At 36.5% G+C, this 22,711-nt stretch overlaps 1 protein-coding gene across 3 annotated transcripts in view; it reads right to left on the bottom strand.

Annotated features, from left to right (window-relative positions):
- Positions 1 to 1,724: 1,724 nt before the first annotated feature.
- fxr1 (FMR1 autosomal homolog 1) overlaps positions 1,725 to 22,711 on the bottom strand; it is a 128,959-nt gene continuing 107,972 nt past the window's right edge. The window contains exons 9-17 of one of the 3 annotated variants that reach the window (XM_051922210.1): positions 22,163 to 22,241; positions 21,959 to 22,068; positions 21,758 to 21,844; positions 20,853 to 21,063; positions 16,732 to 16,944; positions 7,469 to 7,669; positions 7,001 to 7,081; positions 3,223 to 3,305; positions 1,725 to 2,739 (exon numbers count right to left, since the gene is read on the bottom strand). In XM_051922210.1, the coding sequence (XP_051778170.1) occupies positions 2,563 to 2,739; positions 3,223 to 3,305; positions 7,001 to 7,081; positions 7,469 to 7,669; positions 16,732 to 16,944; positions 20,853 to 21,063; positions 21,758 to 21,844; positions 21,959 to 22,068; positions 22,163 to 22,241 (1,242 nt within the window). In that variant the 3' untranslated portion in view covers positions 1,725 to 2,562. The remainder of the gene's footprint in view (positions 2,740 to 3,222; positions 3,306 to 7,000; positions 7,082 to 7,468; positions 7,670 to 16,731; positions 16,945 to 20,852; positions 21,064 to 21,757; positions 21,845 to 21,958; positions 22,069 to 22,162; positions 22,242 to 22,711) is intronic. The other 2 variants (XM_051922211.1, XM_051922212.1) reach the window with 2 other exon arrangements.

The following is a 22,711-nucleotide window of genomic DNA, read 5'->3' on the forward strand; positions in this document are numbered from 1 at the left end:
GAATGGGAAGCAAACCAGGTTTCATCCAAGGAACAAACACTCTAGAAGACATTTGGACTGCAGTGACTTCATTCCGTACTCACTTGCCACAGTAATGACTCCAATTCCACTCTGCTGTACTCCTGTAGTATTAATATATTTTCACCGTAATGCAAAGGGATACAGTAATCCCTCCTCCATCGCGGGGGTTGCGTTCCAGAGCCACCCGCGAAATAAGAAAATCCGCGAAGTAGAAACCATATGTTTATATGGTTATTTTTATATTGTCATGCTTGGGTCACAGATTTGCGCAGAAACACAGGAGGTTGTAGAGAGACAGGAACGTTATTCAAACACTGCAAACAAACATTTGTCTCTTTTTCAAAAGTTTAAACTGTGCTCCATGACAAGACAGAGATGACAGTTCCGTTTCACAATTACAAGAATGCAAACATATCTTCCTCTTCAAAGGAGTGCGTGTCAGGAGCAGTGACTGTCACAGAGATAGCCCTACTGATTTGTTTGCTTTTCTCTCTGTTTGGCTTTTAAGTATGCGAAGCACCGCGGCACAAAGCTGTTGAAGGCGGCAGCTCACACCCCCTCCGTCAGGAGCAGACAAAAAATGAGAGAGAGAGAGAGAGAGAGAGAGAGAGAGAGAGAGAGAGACAGAGTTTGTTTTTCAAGCACAAATCAATACGTGCCCTTCGAGCTTTTAAGTATGCGAAGCACTGTGCAGCATGTCGTTTCAGGAAGCAGCTGCACAAAAGATAGCAACGTGAAGATAATCTTTCAGCATTTTTAGACGAGCGTCCGTATCGTCTAGGTGTGCGAACAGCCCCCCTGCTCACACCCCCTACGTCAGGATCACAGAAAGTCAGCGCAAGAGAGAGAGAGAGAGAGAGAGAGAGAAAGTAAGCTGGGTAGCTTCTCAGCCATCTGCCAATAGCGTCCCTTGTATGAAATCAACTGGGCAAACCAACTGAGGAAGCATGTACCAGAAATTAAAAGACCCATTTGTCCGCAGAAATCCGCGAACCAGCAAAAAATCCGCGATATATATTTAAATATGCTTACATATAAAATCCGCGATGGAGTGAAGCTGCGAAAGGCGAAGCGCGATATAGCGAGGGATCACTGTAATCCCCTTCAAAATGAACTTTCATTTATCAGTGCTAACATGAAAATATCATACCATCACCTTGCTGTTTAGCTAATATAGTCCATGCTGTGCCTAATGAATTAGGTCATGTTTTACAGGGATCCATCTGTAGACAAAGGAAAGTACATTGGAGTTAATTTGGGTATTCAACTCTTATAACACCTCCACCACTCTTCTGCAGATTTCAAATATTCTAAATGCATTCACATGGGCTTTCTCCTGGTACTTAGAGAGTCAAGGCTGGGGGGGGCTGTCAAGAGGCAGGGCCTGTTAGAGCCCATTGCGGCACTTCCTGTGTGATTTTGGGCTATACAAAAATAAACTGTATTGTATTGTACTTAAATTAATTTTGACTTTAAATGGTTTCTGTATGAATCAGTGCCAGTGTGTGTATGAGTACACCCTATGACGGACAGGAGGCCCACCCACAGCTGGTTCCTACTAAGCAATCGATGCACCAGAGGTAAGCACCCAGTCACTCCCAATTCTGTAATTGAAAAAGTTGGTACAAGTTAAATCGGTGATACTGATTTAACCAAACCTATTTAAACGGAAACTGAAAGAGACATACAATTTACATCAAAAATTGGAAGATCAAAATTTATTTTAGAACTACCTGCATACAAAACATATTGCACATCAAACAACCAAAATGAAAACAAATCTTAAAAGTAAAAGAATTTAAATGTAGTTTACACAAAAGAAAACAAAGTTAAAAAAAACAAAACAATACACATACCTGGAAATTGATCTTGTCAGTAGTTTGATTGAATCTGTCTTGAAACATAGTGTTTGAACATTTGAAAAGCTACGTTTTATTTTTAAATACTGTACATATTTAAATAAATAACCCCAAAGTATCTTATCAAAACAGTCACTGCCAATGTTAATCTACTACAGAGTTTCCAGTTTTTCTGCAATTTTTCCTTACATACAGCATTTAAAAAATGACAACAAAGTTGTAAAATAGACCTGTATCTAGACTAAACATTCTAAAGGGAAAGTTACAGTTCAGTGCAAATATATATTTTTTCAAGACTGCATTTCATAGATTTCCTCATATGAAGAAGTGGTTGCATATTACAATTTAACAAAAGCCATTAATGCTTCTTATACCACATTAGAGTATCAGGGGATCATTCCCAACTTTAAATTATTCAAAATACAAAAAATAGACAAACAAACAAAAAACCTATATCCAGCATTTCTTTAACCTTCAATTAACATTCCAAAGGCACATCATCTGATAATGTTTTTATAAACATACTAGATGTAATATGTTATTAAAAATGTATCCCCTTATTTTGTTCCATAATGAAGGAACTAAAAAGTGCAGTATAAAATCTGGCAGTTCATATTTCTATCTTTGGCAAGCTTGTACAAGCACTATTGTGAAGAGTGAAATGTATTTTAAAAATGGGTGTTTAGGAAATTCCATTCAGAACAGGCTGTGATGTACTTTCATCATCCTCCAAATTCACTTTCTGGTCTCCTTCTGAGGATGTGTGCTGAAACTCTTCATTTTCATCACCAGAATTGTTGCCAGGGCCATTCATGGGTGCTCCTGAGGAACTATGTTCTTCAATTAAATCACCTTGTGCCTAATTCAGAAATACAAATTGAAAACTAAAACACAAATCCATGACATTAAAACAACAAGGTTTCTGGTGTTGGTCTCAAGCACTGATTTACTGTTTCCCTTACAAAACCACAAGGTGAAGTTATATAAACTGCACTTTGTAAATTGCTTTGGACTCAGGTGCTACTTAAATAAAAATATTTTAATGAGCAGTTGAATATAAAATTAACCACAATAAACTAGCATTATTTGCATGCTAATAAAAAATAAATTAAAAAACACCAGAAGGCTAAATAATTTAAAGAAAATCCACTGTATCATTCAGGTTTGAGTAGCACTTATGCCATCAGAAACTATTAATGCTGTACTCAGAATATGGAACATCAAAAGATTAAAATTAGCTCAGACAATGCAGAAATATCTGAAATAATCCAAAGAGTTTATTCAAATGTTGATTTTTTTTCAGTTGCTCTATTTACAGTTTAGATTTGTTTAACAGTCTTACCAACTTTTTTGTTAAATTCTCCTTCACCGTGTTTTGTTGTCTACTCTGTGATTCAGCACGTGATATGTAATCAGCTACCGTCACTAAAACATAAAAAAAAAAGAATTTAAGACTGTATTTACTACTTACATAAATGCTGATTTTTTTTAACATAACTCAGTAATTGTTATCAAACAGTATGCATAAAATTACAGCTTTAAAATAGATTAGTTAACTTCATAGACAAAGTTAAGAATGCTACATGCACAAGCATGCGTGCGAAAAGTATCTTAAGAAAAGTCTCAAGTAAATGGACCCACCTCTTGCATCCAAGCTATAAAACGACTCACACATAATCAAGATGCTGAAAAGGAAGTGAGTGCCTAAGTCTCCTAGCTGAGCAGTGCTTCTTAAGCGTGGTCCTGGAGGTTCTTGACAGCTGTTGGTTTTTGCTCCAGTAACTTTCCTAATTAGAGGAAAATTCCTGATTTTAACTGAACTCCTTATATTTAAGTTGTCTTACTTCTGATCTTGATATAGAGTCAGAAATGTAGAAAAAAAAGCCCAAGATTTAATTTATAAAAAACAAAAAGAATTTTAGTGTCTTAAACTTGGTACCAAAAAAATTGTGCTGCCACAGTTGGATATTCTGTGTTTGATTTAAGCAGAGCAGGGAAAACCCTTAAAAAGTAAATTAATTTAAACCTAGTGAACGAACTGAGGGGGGAAAAAAAGACTTTCATTAACAATCACATATGTTGGCATTTCTGACTCTACAGATTCAGTAGCAGTAAGCGTTAAGTATTTTTTTTAAATAAACTCATCTATTAATAAGAAGTAACTGGTATAATTGAAAAACAAAAAATAAGTAGAAAAAAGCTGGACCAAAAATCTGCAACCACAGAACTACAGCAGGACCACATTTTAAGAATCACCTGCCCTTGCGTTGTTATTTGCAATTTCTTTCACAAACCTCACTTCTGATATTGTTACAATTCAGTTTCAGATTTTAAAAAATCACCACCAGTTTAACTTTACCCACATGTGTTAAATGTAAAGTAGTATTACATTATATTAGTATGTGGTCAACATTTCATTTTATACATAAATATTTCAGTTTTACTACTATATTGTAAGGAGCTAAAACCAAATTTTTGTGGTATAAACCTTTGTATTTTGCAGTTAAACTATGCTGTCAAATATTTATACTTTGCATTAGCTTTTCTTCATTATTTACTACTGCAAATACTGACACTAAATCATTTTAATGGCTTGTTTTCTATGCTGTGCTCATCATTAACAAATACTGATTACATGGTGTGCTTTCTACATATATTTTGCTTCTGGCAACGCTTTTCTTTCATTTTCCCCCTATCTTTCAAAAGCAAAGCTGTCAATATGCTTTGGCAGAAGCAGTTGAAATTAATAATATAGTTTCTCTCTTCAGTATTTTGCATATTTTAAGATGTCTGTTTGTATGCCACAACTAAGATTATTTGCCATCATTTAAACATTTGTTATCCTTGTAGCTTTGTAGGAAAATACACCACCCTAAATTTAATTTTGAAAACATTTTAAGAGTTCAGGGTTAAAATAAAGGTCAGTAACTGAGCTGGGCCTGATCCAGAAAGAGAGAGAACATAATTCTAGATCTTGGAATGAATTCTGGCTTGCAACAGCAAGATTTTGCAGCAGCAGATTAGATGATTCTAGAACATCGGATTTCAATTGGCTCACACAATCCTGGATAGGTTGATCCAGATTAATGCACATTCACAGCAAAATTTAAAAGTTCTTCTGAGTTGAGTACTGAACAATCGATCAACCACAGACTGCAAATCTGAGAAACGAAGGGAATAACCTTCATGTCAGTGGAGCAACAGGTGCTGGTAGTAGTGCATGAAGACTGTCAGCACAATGACAAAAAGACCAATATAGTAGATGAGGCTGTTAAGGACATGGAGATGGTGTGGTGGAATACAACTGAAAGAATAAATACCTAAAAGAGTTAATCTGTGAAATCATGTAAACTTTGTTGTTTTATTGAACAAAATGTACCCTTGCAGTATTACTTTACGTGCCTTTCAATTAAGCACTGTATTCTGTTTTTGTAGTATTAATGATTTTAAAAAAGTCTAAGACTCATGACGGTGAGATAACAAATGTTATTTTATTCGCAGTTTGTGCTGTGCTGTAATTACAAGCCAAAATGATACCTAAGGTTAATTACTTCCATGTACAAATCTAGAAGACTCCCAATACTCACTTTGCGAAAGGTAAACTTGCCTACATCTGTAATTAAGTGCATGACATCTCATATTATTGTATGAATGGATAAGACAACACATTGATATTTGTATTGAGTATTTCCTGTACATGCAAGGTTGTAAAAGTCATGTGCCAAATAAATAAAAATATACAAAAGCAATACAGTTGCTTTATTACATTACCAACCCCCGAATCAACACTGCATTAATAAGCATATTGGGTATAGGCAACCCTTGAAGAGGGGAGTGTTCAGAATATTCTCTTTAAAAGGTGAGGGTTCGAAGAAGGGATAAAGTTGGGCAGCTTGTCCCACCAGTCAGTCTTTTATTTCTTATTGCTCAGAAATGCTATAGTAGTTTAAATTCAATTGTCCTACCTGTAATTGCTTGGAATTCCTCTTTGGTGGTGGTTATTTATTTAAGTCTGTGTGTGAGTGTGCAGACACAGCTTCAAGGTTAGGCACACTTTTGTGACCGCTTTGCCGATATACAAGTTTCTTTACAATTAAAAAAAAATGTCAGGAAGTGTCCATAATTTGCATCAATGTCAGCTCAAAGCTATGGTATTACAATAAACATGTCATGCTGGCAAAATAAACTATTATCGTGTTTAACGTCATGATAATGCTGCTTACAGTGAAATGTATAGTTTTTTGAAAAATATATTTTTATTATTAATGAAATGTATATTCTAAGCAGTAGGAAATACTAAACTGAAGATTAAGTTTTTCACCAAAAAAGTAAATAAAAATATTTAATTTCTGACCTTTTTTGCTTACTCCTTGCAAAATGCAGAAAACACCAGCAAATCGAACAATATTTACCTCACCTTTTTCTCTAGACCACTTAGAAGGAAAATTATTCTTTGCAGACAATATGGAATTAAAAGATTTCAATTGACTCACTAGTAGGCCACTGTTATTTGTGCATGCTAATGTATGTTTCATATACAGTGTTACTCAGCCCTCTCGTAAAGCCTACTGTAATTTTCTTAACATTTCTATACCAATATTTCCAGGTATAACTGAAAGGATGACCATAGAAAAATATGAACTCTCTCATTTGGCCCAAAAAGAGTTTTTTGTTTTTTTTATTTTTTAATGCTACCTTCGATTCTTTCACCAAAATCTTAACCAGTTAGTTTCATGTTTTATAATACATAATTAAGCCTAACACTTGCATTTTTATAAATGTACAAATGAAAAAAAAAAGTTACTTGAATCTTTATTAAATGGGAGGTGGATATATGACAGCTGTTATTAAAAATATACTTTTATAAGAGACATTCAGTATGAAAGTTAAAAACACATTTTAGTGATCATGAAACTGATAGTACAGTAAAACCAGTGCCTGAAATAAACCAAACTGTTCTGAAATCTTGTGTAGGGTTAATTAAACTTAAGTTTTTAGTTTGCTGTTTAGTTTGCAAAAACCAAATGCACACATGGTTAGTTTTTTCAGTATTGGAAAAGTTGTACTAAAACATCAATGAACACTATTTTAAGGTGCTGTGTGTCTTCTTCCTTAGTTACCTGGCTGCCTGTCTTCTGCCTGACTGCGCATACGTCGCCTACGACTACGATTACGCCGCTGGTATTTTCCTTCCAAATAATCTAAAAAAAGGAAATTCATGGAAACCTCTACTTTGGTTACATATTTTTAATATGATTTTTTTTTATAGGTTTTACTGTTCACTTTAACATCCCAAGTTTCACAAAAAGAAAACAATACTTTTATTTGTGAAGTTCACAATACTGAGTTGAATTTTTTTTTTACATTTCAGGAAGTGCAAAACATTTCAAATTCATTCTGCACTGCTCCTATAGGTCCTCATTATCAACTAAACAATGCTCATATAACTTATAATAAATGAGTAAATAAAAATTAACTTGAGTTTATTCCATGAACAAAGCTAGATTATAAACAGAAAAATTACAGTAAACTAAAATATGCATAATATAATGACAGCCATAGTATTTATTTTTCCATTGTTTACTTACCTATGCCATTCTCATTAACTGAAGCACTATCGGACTCTGTCATTCCATCAATGAGACTTGCATCTTCATCAGTTCGGCGACGACGTGATCTGCGTCGCCGGCCGGCATTCTGGTGAGAATCACTGGCATCTGTATCTGCAGTCTGATCAGTTTCTGTGTTATCCAATACACTGTAAGGGTTGCTGTCTGGATCTTTAAAAACTGAAATGATAAAGCAATAAAATAATTCCATAAACAAAAAATGTTTTCATAGATTTCTCAATTCTATCCACAAATGATGCAAAATAAAGAATAACTATTATGGGGGTGGGTTCTCACTGCTAGCAACTCTTGCAAAACTGACTAAAGAATAAGCACGGTTATTTAACTCCAACATACTGAATAATGTATACACAAGACACAGGACAGAATAGAATTCATAATTCATTCCAAGTTTGTGGCTTTGATTGGATAGTGCTTGAATTCCAGGGCATGATTGCAGCTATCATGCCTACTAATTAAAAAATTCACATGGTTTAACAAAGTTAAAATGGCATTGCTCTTTCAAGGTGATAAGGGGTTTTGTGATTGGCATACTGTTATTTATTTTTAACTTCACAGCGGAAGAGTGTGGAAGTTGGCTTACATATGGTTTTCTGCATCTGAATTTTTTTGTGCGTGCACACATTCTTACTTTTGTCCATATACCATGTTTTATTGTGAATTCTATGCACGGCATTATGCATGAGGCCCCAGATGACTTGATCAGTGATCTGTAATTTGGTTGAATCAAAAACTGATCTGCTTTTCTAAGCTTCAAAGTATTGAAGCTGTAGTGTTTCTTTTACTTAAACTACTACTTTACTTGAGGAGGTATCAGCTTTTACAGTGGGCCAAAAAAGTATTTAGTCAGCCACCAATTGTGCAAGTTCTCCCACTTAAAAAGATGAGAGAGGCCTGTAATTTTCATCATAGGTATACCTCAACTATGAGATACAAAATGAGAAAAAAAATCCAGAAAATCATATTGTCTGATTTTTAAAGAATTTATTTGCAAATTATGGTGGAAAATAAGTATTTGGTCACCTACAAACAAGCAAGATTTCTGGCTCTCACAGACCTGTTACTTCTTCTGTAAGAGTCTCCTCTGTCCTCCACTCGTTACCTGTATTAATGGCACCTGTTTGAACTCGTTATCAATATAAAAGACACCTGTCCACAACCTCAAACAGTCACACTCCAAACTCCACTATGGCCAAGACCAATGAGCTGTCAAAGGACACCAGAAACAAAATTGTAGACCTGCACCAGGCTGTGAAGACTGAATCTGCAATAGGTAAGCACCTTGGTGTGAAGAAATCAACTGTGGGAGCAATTATTAGAAAATGGAAGACATACAAGACCACTGATAATCTCCCTCGATCTGGGGCTCCACGCAAGATCTCACCCCGTGGGGTCAAAATGATCACAAGAACGGTGAGCAAAAATCCCAGAACCACACGGGGGGACCTAGTGAATGACCTGCAGAGAGCTGGGACCAAAGTAACAAAGGCTACCATTAGTAACACACTACACCGCCAGGGACTCAAATCCTGCAGTGCCAGACGTGTCCCCTTGCTTAAGTCAGTACATGTGCAGGCCCGCCTGAAGTTTGCTAGAGAGCATTTGGATGATCCAGAAGAGGATTGGGAGAATGTCATATGGTCATATGAAAAAAAAAACTCTACTCGTCGTGTTTGGAGGAGAAAGAATGCTGAGTTGCATCCGAAGAACACCATACCTACTGAAAAGCATGGGGGTGGAAACATCATGCTTTGGGGCTGTTTTTCTGCAAAGGGACCAGGATGACTGATCCGTGTAAAGGAAAGAATGAATGGGGCCATGTATCGTCAGATTTTGAGTGAAAACCTCCTTCCATCAGCAAGGGCATTGAAGATGAAACATGGCTGGGTTTTTCAGCATGACAATGATCCCAAACACACCGCCTGGGTAACGAAGGTGTAGCTTCGTAAGAAGCATTTCAAGGTCCTGAAGTGGCCTAGCCAGTCTCCAGATCTCAACCCCATAGAAAATCTTTGGAGGGAGTTGAAAGTCCGTGTTGCCCAGCGACAGCCCCAAAACATCACCGCTCTAGAGGAGATCTGCATGGAGGAATGGGCCAAAATACCAGCAACAGTGTGTGAAAACCTTGTGAAGACTTACAGAAAACATTTGACCTCTGTCATTGCCAACAAAGGGTATATAACAAAGTATCGAGATGAACTTTTGTTATTGGCCAAATACTTTTTTCCACCATAATTTGCAAATAAATTCTTCAAAAATCAGACAATATGATTTTCTGGATTTTTTTTTCTCATTTTGTCTCTCATAGTTGAGGTATACCTATGATGAAAATTACAGGCCTCTCTCATCTTTTTAAGTGGGAGAACTTGCACAACTGGTGGCTAAATACTTTTTTGCCCCACTGTACATTAAAGAAAGTGGAGTGATAAAACAAGAAGAGGGAACCTGAGCATTCATCCTGTGCCTAGAGAGAAATGGCAGTAACACAAATGTTGTGTTTTGCAAAATTTGCAACTTTAGTTTTTGTAGTGGCAATTCACATTGTTTTTATATTATTGTGTAGAGTGAATACATGCATATTAATTCATTGCAAAGATCTTTATTAGCATAAAAAGTGAACTTTATCACAAAAACAATTTCATTTATTTTGGCCCTGGCACAAAATGATCAGCTAAAAGCATTCAGCAAACGCAAGGACTGTCTCCTCCGGAGAAGTCAGCTACAGAATCATGTTGTCACCCATGCAGAATTTGCTCAGCATTGGCAGCAGGTGGGTGTGAGTGCATCTGCAAGCACAGTCAGGCGAAGACTTTTGGACAACAGCCTTGTGTCAAGAAAGGCAGCAAAGAAGCCATTTCTTTCCAAGAAAAAGATCAAGGACAGACTGAAATTCTTTTTGGGACATCTGGAAATTAAATTGTCTGGAGAAGGAAAAGGTGGATGCTACCATGAGTCCTGTGTTGTGACAACTGTGTAACATCCTGAGAAAATCCATGTGTGGGGTTCTCAACTAAGGAAGAGGATCCACTCACAATTCTACCCAAGGACACTGCCATAAATAAAGAATGGTATCAAAACGTTCTACAAGAGTAACTTCTTCCAACAATACAGGTGCAATAAGGTGATGATCTGTTTACTTTCCACAATGATGGAGCACCATGCCACAAGGCAAAAGTGACAATGAAGTGACTCAGAGACCATAACACTGAAAACTTTTAATCCCATTGAGAGCCTGTGGTCAATTCTCAAAAAGCTGGTGGACAATCAGAAGCCCACAAATTGTGTTCAACTCTAAGCACTAAAAAGCCAAGAACGGATCACTATCAGTCAGGATTTGGCCCAGACGCTGATATCCATCCACCATGGCAGAGCGAACTGCAGAAGTTATTGACTTTTGACATGAATTTGATGTATTTGCCAATAAAATGCCTTTGAAACTAATGTAATGTTTATAATTGTTCTTCAGTATACCATAGAAACATGTAAAAAAAAAAAAAAAAAGATGAAAATCAGGAAGCAGAAAAGTTTGCAAAACACATTTGTGTCACTGCCAAAACGTTTGGCCACTACTTTATGTGCTGTCCAGCTGAACATGTACTGAAAGAAAAAAAGCCTCACTGACAGAAAAGTATGTCTCCATTAGAAATCAAAAAAGAAGCTGTTTTAACACTAGAATTACCTGAGCCTACGAGAAAACTCATAAATCTGCCCCACCTTAAATCCGTTCGCACCTCTCAGTCAGCGTCTTTTGTCCTGTAAATGTGCCGACTAAGACAAGCAGCCGGCTATTCCATCCCCCCACCATCGCAGAAAATTCACAAAATTCTCCCAGCTCATACCTTGTTTGATTATCTGGGAATGAGTGAACTGCTGGAGTTTTAGAGTGGAAATAATAGATCGTTATTTGGAACACGTGCATTTCATGTGTGTTCCGTTTCTACAGTAATCTGTATAAACACATTGTTAAAACAGAAACTTTTTCAAAATTTAGTAATAAACTAGCTGATTACCCAGTGGCTTCGCTCACTGAGTGTAAGGGAAAAAAATAAAATGTAGTCTGTAAGTTATTAACACTAGAATTACCAGAGCCTACGAAAAAACTCGTATATCCGGCCCACCTTAAATCGCTTCTTAAATCCGTTCACACCTCTCCGCCAGCATCCTTTGTCCTCTAAATGTGCTGATAAAAGACAAGCTGCCAGCAGCCGGCTATTCCATCCCCCCACCGAGTTAGAACGTGAGCGAAGTTTTCCCAGTTCATGCCTTGATTGATTATGTGGGAGTGAAGTGGAGTTTTACAGTGGAAATAAGAGATTGTTATTCTAAAGTAATCTGTGTAAACACATTGTTAAAACAGAAACTTTGTCATGTTTTAGTAATAAATGTTACAAAATGTAGTAGGCATAAACTATAGAATGTGTAAAGCCCGAGTTCCAAAGATCAAATAAACACTTTCACAAAAGCTTCAAGGACGGTACAACAGCCTCCGTGGCGTAGCGCGTTAAGATTTGCCTCTTAGAGCACAACAGTTCTGCCGCCTCACAGACCTGAGTTCGATTCCCCGCTGGGGATAAAATGTTGCTTTTTTTTTTCTTTTTAACTCAAACGGACATAAAATTTATAAACTGGTATGCACTGTCAGTTAATGAGATCGTTATATTTTCATGTGGGATGCTCCTTTTAAAATATTTTTTTAACAATTGAGACTGCAATTAACAGGAACAACTGTCCTTATAACTGTTATTTTTAAGATCCATAACACACAGACAGACGAGCACTGCGTAATAGAGAGACAGACAGGCAGAGATATATAAATAAACAGGCACATGTACTGAAAGAAAAAAAAAAGATCAACGTGCGTTGTTTCTGCAGCACTGAATGAGCTCACCCGCTCTAACATCACCCCTCCCCTGATCTGACTCTCTAAGTAACAGCGCAAGTACAGACACAAACCAAGTGTAATCAAGAGTCCTGGTTCGATCCCCACTCACTCCTATATTTGCCGTTTTCAGTAGTAAGCTGCTCTTTTTGTTAATATTATACAGTACACACATGCACTTGATTAATAATAAATCTTAAAAATAACAGTTATAAGGACAGTTGTTCCTGTTAATTGCAGTCTCAATTGTTAAAAAAATATTTTCACATTAACTGACAGTGCATACCAATTTATAAATTTTATGTCCGTTTGAGGTTAAAAAGAAAAAAAAAAAAAGCAATATTTTATCCCCAGCGGGGAATCGAACTCAGGTCTGTGAGGCGGCAGAGCTGTTGTGCTCTAAGAGGCAAATCTTAACGCGCTACGCCACGGAGGCTATTGTACCGTCCTTGAAGCTTTTGTAAAAGTGTTTATTTGATCTTTGGAACTCGGGCTTTACACATTCTATAGTTTATGCCTACTACATTTTGTAACATTTATTACTAAAACATGACAAAGTTTCTGTTTTAACAATGTGTTTACACAGATTACTTTAGAATAACAATCTCTTATTTCCACTGTAAAACTCCACTTCACTCCCACATAATCAATCAAGGCATGAGCTGGGAAAACTTCGCTCACGTTCTAACTCGGTGGGGGGATGGAATAGCCGGCTGCTGGCAGCTTGTCTTTTATCAGCACATTTAGAGGATAAAGGATGCTGGCGGAGATGTGTGAACGGATTTAAGAAGCGATTTAAGGTGGGCCGGATATACGAGTTTTTTCGTAGGCTCTGGTAATTCTAGTGTTAAACAGTAACACATTAACATTTTAAGAAGTAAAGATACATTGAGCACTACTGGAGATGGTTTCGGGTAAACTACATTTTAAAGGCGGTATAACACAACAGGTAAGTAGTACTAACAGCAGCTAAAATGTATTTGGATTATCTCTCGGTAGTAGATCCCTTCTGAAAGGCGCTACACGATGACTGTGGTATAGAAATTACATTTTCTATGTGAACGTCCAAATTTCTGCCTGTGGTAATGTGCCTTACTGGCATTACTAGCAATTAAGGAAAATTAGTTTTGTGTCCTCTGCAGTGTTAAGAGAGAAAGGCTTTGGTTTGGGATAAAACATACATGCTTGTTGTTCTTTGTTTCCCTCAATACAGCTAGGTGGGGTCTGCATACTCATTCAAGTCTAAGAGCCCTGTTCTTCCTAAGCCCCTGTGATTTTCATGAGAAAATATTTAAAAAATGATAAAATTGTGTAAAATTGTTCATATTCAGTCTCTAGTTTTGATTATGTTTTTATCAGACAAAAACAAAACCAGATAGTAAACCAGGCAGTGTAGTAAGCTTCCACTAACATTAAACTCATATCCAAATCTGTTAAGTGTACAGTTCTGTCTGATTGTGACACAAAACTAAACTCCGTAGGAGCTCCATGCCATAATTACTAAAACTAAAACTGAAAATAATATATATAAAAATAAAATAGAAATGTTTTTGTGATATAAAAACTAAACTAAAACTAAAAATACACAATGAAGGAAAACTAAAACTAAACTGAATTTCCAAGTAAGGTCAGGAAAAATATAGAAATAAAAACTACTACAAAAAGGCAAAACTATAATAACCTTGCTGCAGGTACAGTCAATTCAGTGCCTAATTCAAAAATTAATATACAGTGCATCCGGAAAGTATTCACAGCGCATCACTTTTTCCACATTTTGTTATGTTTAAGAGCCTTATTCCAAAATAAATTAAATTCATTTTTTTCCTCAGAATTCTACACACAACACCCCATAATGACAACGTGAAAAAAGTTTACTTGAGGTTTTTGCAGATTTATTAAAAATAAAAAAATTGAGAAAGCACATGTACATAAGTATTCACAGCCTTTGCCATGAAGCTCAAAATTGAGCTCAGGTGCATCCTGTTTACCCTGATCATCCTTGAGATGTTTCTGCAGCTTAATTGGAGTCCACCTGTGGTAAATTCAGTTGATTGGACATGACTTGGAAAGGCACACACCTGTCTATATAAGGTCCCACAGTTGACAGTTCATGTCAGAGCACAAACGAAGCATGAAGTCAAAGCAATTGTCTGCAGACCTCTGAGACAGGACTGTCTCGAGGCACAAATCTGGGGAAGGTTACAGAAAAAATTCTGCTGCTTTGAAGCTCCCAATGAGCACAGTGGCCTCCATCAACCGTTCGAAACCACCAGGACTCTTCCTAGAGCTGGCCGGCCATCTAAACTGAGCGATCGGGGGAGAAGGGCCTTAGTCAGGGAGGTGACCAAGAACCCGATGGTCACTCTGTCAGAGCTCCAGAGGTCCTCTGTGGAGAGAGGAGAACCTTCCAGAAGGACAACCATCTCTGCAGCAATCCACCAATCAGGCCTGTATGGTAGAGTGGCCAGACTGAAGCCACTCCTTAGTAAAAGGCACATGGCAGCCCGCCTGGAGTTTGCCAAAAGGCACCTGAAGGACTCTCAGACCATGAGAAAGAAAATTCTCTGGTCTGATGAGACAAAGATTGAACTCTTTGGTGTGAATACCAGGCGTCACGTTTGGAGGAAACAAGGCACCGCTCATCACCAGGCCAATACCATCCCTAGAGTGAATCATGGTGATGGCAGGATCATATTGTGGGGAAATTTTTCAGTGGCCGGGACTGGGAAACTAGTCAGGATAAAGGGAAAGATAACTGTAGCAATGTACAGAGACATCCTGGATGAAAACCTGCTCCAGAGCGCTCTTGACCTCAGACTGGGGCGATGGTTCATCTTTCAGCAGGACAACGACCCTAAACACACAGCCAAGATATCAAAGGAGTGGCTTCAGGACAACTCTGTGAATGTCCTTGAGTGGCCCAGCCAGAGCCCAGACTTGAATCCGATTGAACATCTCTGGAGAGATCTTAAAATGGCTGTACACCGACACTTCCCATCCAACCTGATGGAGCTTGAGAGATGCTGCAAAGAGGAATGGGCGAAACTGGCCAAGGATAGGTGTGCCAAGCTTGTGGCATCATATTCAATAAGACTTGAGGCTGTAATTGCTGCCAAAGGTGCATCGACAAAGTATTGAGCAAAGGCTGTGAATACTTATGTACATGTCATTTCTCAGTTTTTTTTATTTTTAATAAATTTGCAAAAACCTCAAGTAAACTTTTTTCATGTTGGCATTATAGGGTGTTGTGTGTAGAATTCTGAGGAAAAAAATGAATTTAATCCATTTTGGAATAAGGCTGTAACATAACAAAATGTGGAAAAAGTGATGCGCTGTGAATACTTTCCGGATGCACTGTACAAGCTAAGCATTAACAGTCTTAACAGCAATTATGTAGCTCCCCAAAACCACTACAATAAAGGGTTTTACACAAATTCACAAACAATGGATTAATCTTCAACTTCAAAGTCTGATGTCACAGAAGCAGCATTCATTTTGGAATAAATATTATTAAAAAAATGGAGAGATTCTTTTCTTTTAATAACAGCTAAAGTCTCACAGCTCAGCATTCTTAATTTGATTACTCACAATCTGTTTGTTCCAGTAACATACAAGAGCTCTTTTGAAAGCTAACAGACGAATGATTTCTGTTATACTGAATTAATATTTATCAGTGACTTGCATAATGAAAACATACTGTTAAATTTTTGACAAGCACATGCTGACATATATTAATTGACAAAGAAAGTGTCCTATTATGCAATCAGCAAAATTTATAAAGGTAAAGATATACACATTAGGTGAACAACCCTGAACTTAAAGTGAAATAATAACTAAATACAGGGTAAAAAATATGGAGAAATAAAAAAGTACAAGTGGACAGGCATCAAGGTACCCTTAGTTTAATTAGTCCATGCTGCCAGGTAATGGTAAAATGGCCAATGGGAAGCACTTGCACACATGGGTGATAGCAGATGTTACCCATGATCTTAAAAAAAAAAAGGGAATAAGGAGGATAGCTGTCTGTGTATCTGTCCAGTCTCTATGTCTCCATTACTCCAACAGATGGCACAACACACACATTAACACTGCTTTTATGAATCACATACCAATTGTCATATAACAGACATAAAAATTGCCTTGCACTGCAAACATTAACGCTGTAATCTACTTCAATTACTTAGTTTTCAACCTATCTAGTAACACTGCTAGTACTCTCATCATCAACATTAAAAACATTCATTTTTTAACCCATCAATGCAGTTCAGGATCTGCCACTGACTGGAAATTACAATTACCGATTAAACACACAGCTTTAATGTAAAATTAACATTAACAGTACCAGAAGTGATGGAGGAAGTGCCACTCCCTCGTGTTAATCCACTGCCCCTGGATCCAGACCCTCCACGCCCTCTTCCAGGTCCTGGACGTCTCCTGCTATCACGATGTTGCCGTGGTACCCGATCATGGTCCTCCCCAGCAAGTGACCAATCACTTAGTTCATCTTTTCGATCAGATTCTGTTTCAGATGCATTTGACTGCTCAGAGTTTGTCCCTATTACAAACAAAAATTAAAACACAAAAACAAAAAGAAAATTCAGGCAAGGAATAAAGACTAATGCACCATCAGAAAACAGAGCATTAACAAACATATTTGCATCATCTTTAAGTAGATTTCATAATATTATATATAGTATGCCGGGCAAAGAAAACACACATAATAAGCAGTTCAAATTCAAAGGATGAATTTAGTTACTCATAACAGATCATTCGCAGTATGCTTGAGCACTACAGTATTTTCAGTGTGGAGTTTGCGTTTAGGTTTTTTCCAAAGGCTTTAATAATAGTTTTTATACAGACTAAGATAATTTCTCTGTAACACAGCTGTTCATCTAGCAGTGTTATCTCATTTTATGATGGGCAAATTCTTATCAATTTAAGGATTGCTGTCAATATGATCTACGTCATCAATGTGGCACTGCCCTCTTTTCTATAGCACGAAAAATAAAATTTTGCATCTGCAGCCCCCTCTTCACTGACGTTTCACATTCACACAAGTGAAGTTCACTGGACCTCTTTTTGGAATACATCGTTTCAGTCTACCACCTGACAAGACCACATCAACTGCAACTGAATTATACTGTTAATGGTGAGGACAGCATTGCACCGTTTGCTACACTTGGTCAGTAAACAAATGCCACAACTCAATCACTGCCAATCTTGATCTACTATGTATCTATCAGCAAAAGTTTGGACTTGTGTGTACCCAAGAGACCAAAGGTAAAATGTCCATCGTTCCTTCACAAGCTGTTGTAAACACTAAACCTCTCTCTGCCTACTTCCTGCCTGCTCTAAAGCAGGACCCCTATTTCTGAGGGTGTAGCCTGGAGCTTTACTCCAAAAGGTAATCATATTCTGGACCATGAGAGCAGAAGACTGTCTATAAAAGTTCTGGACATGGTACTGTACTAAATCCAGCAAGGTGCACATGAAAAAGAAAAACACACATACAAGCAACATGACTATCTTGAAAGCTATTGACTGGTCACCAACTGCCCATCAGATGTAATTTTTATGTTAGCAAAAGATGGTAACTGTTTGGCTGACACAGAGGAAGCAGAGCAATACGATGTGAGGAAACCTATCATAATTGTCTGACATTAATAGTGGTATTCCACAGTGGTCAGTACTTGGGATGCTGCTACTTTAAATATATATAAATGTTTTGAAAAGGAATATAAGTAATAAGCTTATTAAGTTTTAAGATGATACCAAGATAGGTGGACTGGAAGATGATCAGGAATCCATTGAATCATTACAAATGGACTTGGGACAGTATATAGGCTTGGGCGGATTTGTTGCAGATGAAAATTAATTTCAGCACATGTAAAGTATTAAAAGTAGGAAGCAAAAATGTTAGTTTGAATACACAATGGGAGGTCTGAGAATTGAAAGTACACCTTATGAGAAGGATTTAGGAGTCATAGTGGACTCTAAACTATCGACTTCCCAACAGAGTTCAGAAGCCATTAAGAAGGCTAACGGAATGTTAGGTTACATAGCACGATGTACAAGTCCAAAGAGGTTATGCTCAAGCTATGTAACACATTGGTGAGGCCTACGTGGAGTACTGTTTATGGTTATGGTCTCCAGGCTAAAAAAAGCACATAGCAAGCTACCATGTAGTGTGGTATGTAGTGTGGTAGACAGTAGAACTTTCAAACTAGAATTGTTGTTATTTTAGAAGAATTAAGTGAATAGGAATGGTGTGCTTTGTTGGGCTGAATGGCTTGTTCTCATCTCGACTGTTCTAATGTGTGTGAGATGCACTGAAATGAAAATTCCTATCCAAAGACTAATTTCAGAAATTGTTTTTTTTTGCGCAACTTCAGGTCTAAATTAAAAGTTTCATTTTTTTTATTTATGCTTTTCAATGAAAAATAATTTAAAAACTACAGGTTGTTGAAAAATCATTTCATTTTTTAAGTCAGTCTTTACAAAGAATATATGTATTTTAAAAAAATCTCAAAACAGAAGGGCAATATTTAACAATGTCATCCATGACTAGGCACAAGACAGCAATGGAAACAGAGTCACATTTTTAGTCCTTTAGATGAACACCAAATGTGCCAGTTTTTGCCGAAATATTTATCAGTGGCAAAACATTCAGTATATCCCTATGTGAAACACCTAAAATGAGTGTAACCACAGTACAGCTAGCATCTATAATGTTTTAAAAGCAAAGAGAAGGAAAAGTATCTGGACAAAAAGTCTAGTAAGCATACTGAACATTATTTCCGGTGTGCCAAAAAAAAAAGCTGCTTCAAAGTAATCAGGACAAAGTATTGCCTCAATCTAAGGGAATCAAACATTTTTTATTTTTGGTTCTGAGAACAGTATTACTTGCAACTTTGTAGTTATGTTAATACATTCACTGGCTTTAACCTAAGTTTCTGTTTATCGATCAAGAGTTAAATGAAAGAAATAACCTGTGTGAAGGACAAGTCTTTAGCTGTTAAGTTTCTCCTCCTAAATTCAATAGTAAAGCTAAAGTAACCTTCAATTAATTCAGAGCAGTGATAATCATGCAGCAGTTTTCAAAGTGTGTGGCACACACATCCTCACAGAGGAGCTGTGGTGGTTAAGCAAGTGTAGGTGAGCTATGAAGAAATCAAAGCGCAGGTGCTAAGAAATTTTATAACTAGATAAAGATTGATCCATCTAACTGACTAAAAGATCTGAAGTTTGATAAAAATGTTTAAAATACTATCCTGATAAATAATATTTTCTGTGGCAATTCCTTATATAAACAGAATTCACAAGTGCTATGCCTTCTTCAATTTTGTTTACTATCTGTTTCACATTATTCGTCATTGTCCTTCATATATTCTTGCATATAACCAGCTTCTATTATCTTTATGTTACAAATAAATTGTATTATATTGTTTATTGCTATAAGCATGTTTGGATTATTTGTTGAAAAATAGTCAATCTCTACATCTGAATCACAAATAGTCATAAGTAATAATTGATTCCTGTAGGATTTTGCCTTGAACTGAAGTTCACCTCTCTTCCTAGTTCTGGCTGTAATGTGAAACAGCCATGTCCCATAGTGCATGTAATGTAGATGGACCTTTAAATACACATTCTATGAGTACAGGATATGAAGTCAGGTCAGATATTCATTGATCTACATCTGAAATTGATGTACAAAGTCAAATAAAACACATTTTTGGTTTCCTCAAGCTTTATGAAATGTACAATATCCTAAATGCCAGACAAGGTAGGATGAGAGAGATAATGAGTCCAGAAATTAAATTACTTTTTTCGTCAACAGAAGTAAATGCCTTCTACTGTAAAGATTATTTGGAGAAAAAACCTACAACCAACAACTCGAGCCAAAATCTATGCTTATTCAAACAGAGATAATTTAGGCAAGGATCTTCTTAATATGGTCTTCAATATGTTAATGGAAATCTGAATAACTTCAGAACCCACATGCATATATCAAGGATAACATACTAACTCCACACAGATAGTGGCAGTGCCAGGATGTAATACAAGAACTCTGGAGCATTGTGCCATGAGTATTAAGCACTGTGTCGCCCATTATTATTATTATAATTATTATCATCATCATCAATATTTAATCTGAAGTAATATCCACTGAAAATATCACATTTGACAGATTTTCCTGAAAATGCATTTGCAGTTGTATTAAAATTAAAAAAAATGTATTAAGATGAGACATAAAAGCAAGTTAGCATGTTGTTGGCAAAGGTAAATGTAAAAATGTGAAATAACTACTTAATATTTTTATCAAACGATAATGGCCAGTTCTTTTGACACAGGCCTCATTAATTACATTACATGCATTTTATACTGGTATGTATAATCTGTGTTGAGACTTTGGCAAATTATGTTGTGACTTAGTGCTGAAGAATAATTTTAAACATTCAATACCATAACCCGAAGTATAATTAGGACCTCTCCTGCCATGACCTCTTCCACTATAAGACCTGCTGCCATGCAGTGAAGAAGCAGATGTGCTCTCATCTGTAGTGTAACCTTTATCTTTTTCGGTTACTCTGCTGGATGCAGGCCTGAAACCCATCCCAATTTGCCGAAGCTGTTCATCAATTTGAAGTCGTTCCATTCTTAATTGTTCAACTTCCTGTGAACAAAACAACTGCATGTTTAGGTTATACCTAATTATGTAATGATGGCATTAGTTGAATAATTATCTTCTCAGATTACTAAAAAGGGTTTAAAATTACAATTGTCTATCAGTATGTTAGATCAAAAATAAACAATAAATACTATTTTGAATCTTATAACCCCAACTCAGAAAAAGTATGGAAAAGCACATAAAAACAGAAAGCAGGAATTTCAAAATTTACTTTGACTTGTAAACCATCACAAACAGTAAAAGACATTTTATGTTTAGTCTGGTCAGCTTCATCTATTTGTATATATACACATTCATTCTTTCTATTGAGGGCCTGTTAATACATTCCAAATAAAGCTGAGGTGGGGCAATTTAGGGACAATAATGAGTTAAAAAAAACTAATGATGTGAGTAAAAACAGATAATGTAATTATAATCATGCTTTGGTATAAAAGTTGTATCCAGGTAAGGCCTAGTTCTTTATGAGTAATTTTCCCACAAAGTCGTTAGAAAAAACATTCATATGTTTAAAAACAATGTTTCACAGAGACAGACTGGCAAGGACTTGGTTATTTCACCCTAAACAATAAAATCAAATTCTAATACAATTAAAAATGTAAATGTAATAGTCAAACCCAAAAACAAGACAAATGTATCTGATTGAATAACACTATAAAATTATGCTGTACTTTATACCTACATGTAAGTAATTTATGTGATATTCCAGGAAAACCTGAACATTTCCAATGCTGTCCTTTGTGCCTACGAAAGTAAAAGGAACCATTCCCTGTAGTGAAAAGTAAAAAAAAAACATATCATTCCATTTCTTTATTTGGAGAAGCAGGGCAAGGTCAGAAGTACTACTTTTCATATGGTTAGAAAAGGCAAATCATTTATTTACCTCCTCTCGTGGAAGTTTTGAGTCATTATCTCCTTCAATTCGAACACGAACTACTCCAGATTTATCCACTATTTCCTGTATTACCTTTCCATTTTTGCCAATTACTTTTCCTGTTATATTTAAAAAAGATGGTATATGAGACTCCCTTTTGTCTGAATTTCTCTAGTGCACAAAAATAATTTATCACTACTAACATAAACTTACCAACCAAATTTCTTGGAATCTGAACAGACTCTTCAATGAACTCAAGGTAGCCTCTTGCTTTTTTAACTGCTTCACTGTTCTATTTGTAAGAATAAATTCAAGTTAGTAATATCATACTTAATGGGAACCAATACTAAACTTCAATACAACCATTAGTTCACATAATCTTTTATCTACAGCACATATTGAACTGGCTGCAGCTGTAGGTTATGCAAAATAAATGTATCAAGACAGGGTAATTGTCATCTGGAAAAATACACTGGTGAAGACTGTGTGAAAAGGGTGTCGGACTTCTGGGTCCTGGGTGTCCACACAAAGGAAGACCTGACGTGGAACAATAACACTACAAAGATGGTAAAGAAGGCACAACAGAGACTTCACTTCCTGAGAATCCTCAGGAAAAATAATTTCACTCAAAAACTGCTTATGACATTCTATTGTTGCTCTGTTGAGAGCATATTGACTTACTGCATCTGGGTGTGGTTTGCCAGCTGTACAGTATCAGAGAGGAAAGTGCTCTAGGAGGTCATCAACACTGCTTAGATCATC

Source organism: Erpetoichthys calabaricus, chromosome 2, assembly GCF_900747795.2.
Source record: "Erpetoichthys calabaricus chromosome 2, fErpCal1.3, whole genome shotgun sequence".
NCBI classification, from domain to species: domain Eukaryota; kingdom Metazoa; phylum Chordata; class Cladistia; order Polypteriformes; family Polypteridae; genus Erpetoichthys; species Erpetoichthys calabaricus.